This window comes from Glandiceps talaboti, chromosome 12 (genome assembly GCF_964340395.1).
Source record: "Glandiceps talaboti chromosome 12, keGlaTala1.1, whole genome shotgun sequence".
In the NCBI taxonomy this organism is placed as follows: domain Eukaryota; kingdom Metazoa; phylum Hemichordata; class Enteropneusta; family Spengelidae; genus Glandiceps; species Glandiceps talaboti.
Genome location: NC_135560.1, coordinates 17978421 through 17984421, shown reverse-complemented (window position 1 = coordinate 17984421; position 6001 = coordinate 17978421). Strand labels below are relative to the sequence as shown.

The window sequence follows — 6001 nt, the reverse complement described above, 5'->3', positions numbered from 1 at the left end:
TTGACCTGGATTGACCTGGGTCAAGAGTTCACGTTAGTTTATCAGATGACACAGTTCTAGTTTTGATCGCCGTACACTGTGAGTGTGAGTGCATTATGTGAAAAAAAAATCCGCCCCTTCCTGTTTTCTTTCAAATCCAACGACCTTTTTTTTCTGCTTCTGAAGAGGATTGAACTATAATTTATGATGGAACCCTGTAAAACATCGATTTCCGTGGCGGTTTTGTTCGTCATCGCCACTGTTTTGCAGGTTGCAGCCAAGGCTTATCCCTTTCACAAGTTTCAGAAAAGTTTGGAAACCAAACCTGGTAATATTCTTTTCATTATCTGCGATGCTATGGTAAGCACTTCTTGCAATGAAAAAAAAAACCCGTACATTTAATTATTTTACTTGATTACAGTTTCTTTTACAATTTCAATGCTATGGTTGACAATGGTACATATTCACAAAACAAAATATTTTCCTGTGAAAATAGACGAAGTGTTTTATTTTAAAGTATATTTCTCAGTGAATAACTGAATATGATTATGAAGATGGATGTTTAAATACAGTGTAAACACATAAAAATGATCTACAAATGTGTAAAACAACGTTTCAAAGATTTACTTAGAGCAAGATTCCTTTTCACAATCATACAATAACAGGATGGAAGACTCATTGGAAATGACAATACAGCTCTGACGATGGAACACATAAATGGTCGTCTTGTCAGCAATGGAGTAACATTTACCAATGCCTATACTAATTCACCAATATGTTGTCCTTCAAGATCAGGTATTAATAATAATGTACCATTTTAAGCATCACTTATCGTGTAGTTCACATCTGTTAACAAATCTTTCAGTTTTGTTTGAATGACACCATATATACAATAGTTATTTTCTTCTTTGTTTCCATTCATTTGCATACTTCTTGTCCTGGCTCCTTTATCTTTTCATCTTAACTTTCATTTTCATCATCATTACTCCATCATTGTCATGATCAGTGCCATCAACAACAACAACAACATCAACATCATTGTCATCATTTTCATATCATTTTTTCTTTAGTATGCAGCTGCCTTGCCTTCGAAGCATATTTGAAACCTTACCCTTTTCTCTTCAGATTTTTTGTATGATATTAGTTTATAATATATTCCATTTTGAAGTAGATTTTTACATTTTTTATATACACGTATAATGTATAAGCAAGTCACATTTCTACTTCTTTCATTCTCTTTATCACATGACTAGCGTTATGGAGTGGTTTGCATACACATATTACGGAATCTTGGAATAACTTTAAGGGTCTTCCAGACAGCTTTCCTACCTGGAAAGACAGTCTTGATGCCGGAGGCTATGACACAAAGATCTTAGGAAAAACAGATTATACATCAGGTGATCACTCAGTAAGGTGTGTCTGAAGTGTTGAGTGTACGCATAGGTACTACCAGCTAGTTTACTGCACTGCCAAGATACATTGTTAGCTATTCGTACCTCCTAGTTCTCGTATGAGATTTACTCAATGTTGATATGCATCTACAAGCAATTCTCATGGAGTGGTGTGCATACACTTATTGCGGAGTCTTGGAATAACTTAATTTTTTTAACCCTAAAGGGTCTTCGAGGAGGAATGATCAGCTAAACATTGTATGTCAACAGTGCAGTAAACAGGCTAAGGTAGTACTGACACACTGAAGAGATAGATTGAAAGATTTTTTCTGAATATTTTTTTAATCACACCCACAACAATGAATCTTCCAATCTAGTTGATGGGGTCACTGAAATTCTAACTTTTTAGATTCTCTTTATAGAATTTTGGATTGATTATATAGTATATGCTACAATCAGAGATGTAGCACTAGCCTAAAAGAACAGTGGACATATTACACTGATATTTGTACATTTCAATGTACCTGAACAAATGGCAAAAAGTACATTTTGTGAAATTCTTGGTTGTCTGTCCAAGTAACCTGTACTACTGTAGTCACTGTTCCATACATACACAACATGCATAATTGTAAAGTCTGTGATTTTCAACAATACATTGTAATATGACACTGTGGAAATTTACGATAAATCTATTGAACAATGAAAAAAGGAACAGATGCCAACAGTAGACCATAAGGATACATGGAAGATGTAATATGACGAGTTTTTTTACTGATGGTAGAAATATTGATAAAAAACATTGATATTATAGTCAATACATATAGGTGACAATTTCATTTTAGTACATGGAAATATGTATTAAATAGACTTGGCATTACTGCTATGTCCCAAATTATTTTCGATAAAACTGAAATCTACATGTTGTTTCATCACCATAGTAACAGAGTAGAAGCCTGGACTAGAGATGTCAATTTCACCCTAGCACAAGAAGGTCGACCAACTCCAGTGCTTGTAGGAGATGAAGAGACAAGGAGAATCGAGCTTTCAGATTGGAAAAATGTGGATAAGGCGAAGGAGTGGTTGAAAAACAGGACACCATCTCAGGACAAACCATTCCTGTTGTATATTGGGATCAATCTTCCTCATCCATACAAAACTTCACAGGAAGGACCTCATGCTGGTGGATCTACTTTTAAAACCTCACCTTATTGGTTGAAACATGTTGACATGTCAAAGGTCACAATACCAAAATGGACACCATTGGATGAAATGCACCCAGTGGATTACTATGAAACAGCTACAAAGAATTGTACATCACACTTCACTGAAGATGAGATTCGGAAAGTAAGAGCTTACTATTATGGGATGTGTGCAGAAGTTGATGGAATGGTGGGTAAGTGTGCATTTGTATATCACCAACCATTTTACTGCTGCTGACTTTGTTCTGTCAGATATAATATGCAAATGCAGCCACCAATAAAATTGAAATACAGTAAACTTTAGGGACAATCACACAGTGTCATACAAGCTCAATATTACTTGGGCTGAAACTCCCCCCCCCTCCCCCTACATGAACATTCACAAGTGCAACATCAACAGATTTAAATTTGATGTAAACTATGGTGAAAATTTTAGCAGTGCACCGTCCCATCCCTATGATTGATACAAAGTAAAAACACCGTAAGCACGGTAAAATACTAACAGGAAACCCAGCACTCTCTATCATATTAGCAGTAACGTTTAATCAACTTATCAACATTTCAGTAGTAAATACAAAATGTGTTATCATTGAACGTGTGAATGTTTTCAAAGTTAGGTCAGAAGTGCGAAAATGAAGTTCAGCAATCACAGTCTCTCTAGGTCAGCTGTAACAGCTAGCTTTGTATCATCCTTCTCATTTTGTAGGAGAACTGTTAGACCAGTTAGATTCATCTGGATTCACCAATTCTACATACATCATATTTACATCTGACCATGGTGACTTGGCCATGGAACACCGTCAGTTCTACAAAATGTCAATGTATGAAGGCAGCTCACATGTACCACTGATAGTAACATCACCAACACATAAACTTAACATCAAGGTCAAAGATCCTGTTAGCTTGGTTGACATATTTCCAACTTTAATGGGTAAGACAACATATATTATTCTTTTAAACATCACCAGTGCATTCATGACAGTGCCAGATACACTTTTATGTACTAACCTACCAAGTTGACAATGGTATTATCAGCTTACTATACAATGTACAACTTACAATACAGCACAGAAGATATTGCCAATATTCTCATCATACTAAGGAGCCCTTTGTCAAAAGCTACTTCACCTGTATTGATGTTTTCATTCAATTTTATGTAATAGGAAACTTGCAAACCCGCCATGTTGAATGTTGCATCATGGGAAATGTGATGATAAATACTAATCAAATAGTATTGTAAACAATAATGTTACATTATTTTTGACCACAAATAATCAATTCATAGTCACCCTGATCATTGTCGGAGGTTTATGTTATTGGTAGCTCCAGATTAGGTATTAAGATAACTACAGATAATCCCATAGTCCTTTCAATTTGAGCATGCTCAGTCTGGATTGCAAGTTCCCTATTCTCTCAGATGGTGATCAACAGGTCAAGTACAAAACATCTACTGCCAATATTTGAGAACATGTGTTTAATTTTCATGTTTTAGATATGGCTGAAATACTATCACCACCTGGACTAAATGGTTCCTCCCTCATGCCATATTTGGGCATGACAACAGCCAATCAGGATAGACCAGACTGGGTACTGAGTCAATACCATGGTTGTAATGTTAACATGTCAACTTACATGCTTCGAATGGGAGACTGGAAGTATGTCGCATTTGGAAATGGGAATCAAGTTTCTCCTCATTTATTTAGTAAGTTTTATCACACTTATGCATTTTCTGTAACTATATCTCAGACAGCCAAATCTTGTGTTGGTTATCTAAGGTACTGCATAAACTCAAAATGCATCACTCACCCTTACCTAATCGTTAGAAAATTAACCTACCTACCCAAAGTGATAGGCATGGTTGCCTGAGTCAGCTTTTTTAGCCTGGTTCTTTTTAGGGGTGCCAATTTTATAGATATACATTTTTTTTATCTATAGACTTGGCAGAGGGTACTGATGAACTCTACGACTATGCAGCTGAACGTCCAGATATTGTTAACATGATGGATATAAAACTAAGAACAGTGATAGATTATCCACAAGTCAGTCAACAAGTTAAAAAGTATAACAAGGATTCTTTCATGTCCTGGAAAAAGACTCTTGGTGACAAATACAGTGAAACCATTGCAAATCTCAGATGGTTTATGGACTTTCAGAAGGATGCTAAAAGAAATGAACAAAAGATCCAGGAATGGCTGGATGCTCCGATGTAAGATTGTCACTGATAATGAACACCTGGATGATACATTTGTGTACGTCCTACCTTAAAATGAAATTTGCATGACAATTATAGCATGCCAGACACACCTGTTGCAAAAATTGATACAACTTTTATCAAAGTTTACATTATTGATATTCAGTACTTCAGTTATATGAGGAGCATGCTAATAAGAGAACAGATCTTCTCATTTGAGTATTTCATTTTATTGCAACACTTATGGATAAGGTTGACCGCTGATTAACATGTACATTATTGGTATTTTAACACTTTTTAGTGAATATATTGATTGTCTGAGTGAAAAATGATACTACAGTTTATAATCATTGGTATGATTTTACTTAAGATTGTCACTTATAATGAACACCTGGACGATACATTTGTGTACATCCTACCTTAAAATGAAGTTTGCATGACAGTTATAGCATGCCAGACACACCGTTGCAAAAATTGATGCAACTTTTATCAAAGTTTACATTATTGATATTCAGTACTTCAGTTATATGAGGAGCATGCTAATAAGAGAACAGATCTTCTCATTTGATTATTTCATTGTGTACCATGCACTATCTGCAACTGAACATATTTTTCTTGAAAATATTTTGTGAGATACAATCACTGATTTAGAATCATTGGTATGCTTTTACTTTAAGTGCCATAAATTCAGTGGGTGACCATTCCACTGTTCATTTTTAGAGGTATATTATTCAAGGAAGATTAATCCACACACACACACACACACACACACACACACACACACACACACATTATATGAAGTCAAATGTTTTTATTTGTACATGGAGTTTTGTTTCTATCATAAAGAATTACTCATGTTTGTCTACTTACTGAAACAAATTCAGTCATTACTATGGTAACCAAGAGATCATGAACAGAATAGGATCATTCGAGTCAAGAAACGGAACTCATCTCAATAATTAAGAACTTTCATAAAAGTAGATCAGGAAATATAAGATCTGCGAACTTTTGCATGTCTTCATTGTATAAGTCCAAGATTGAATGGAGACGTGTCGGAATACTGTTCTCGGAGCATATATTTCCAGAGCTAACTAACTTCAAAATCTACATAAATATGATACTAACTGAGAAGAGAGGTATGTACAAAGTGTTAACATCATGTGTTCTAAATATCATTAACACAGTCAACTAGTCCTTATTTCAATATAAATTACATCAAGTTTGGTTTCCCAGTGTCTGAG

At 35.1% G+C, this 6001-nt stretch overlaps 1 protein-coding gene across 1 annotated transcript; it reads left to right on the top strand.

The window, feature by feature from the left end:
* Positions 1-160: 160 nt before the first annotated feature.
* LOC144443039 (arylsulfatase K-like) lies at positions 161-4779 on the top strand. The gene is made up of 7 exons (XM_078132412.1): positions 161-339; positions 645-774; positions 1233-1392; positions 2309-2763; positions 3276-3500; positions 4062-4271; positions 4505-4779. Exons 1-7 carry the CDS (start codon positions 184-186, stop codon positions 4777-4779), a joined length of 1611 nt encoding a protein of 536 aa, XP_077988538.1. The 5' UTR covers positions 161-183.
* Positions 4780-6001: the final 1222 nt, after the last annotated feature.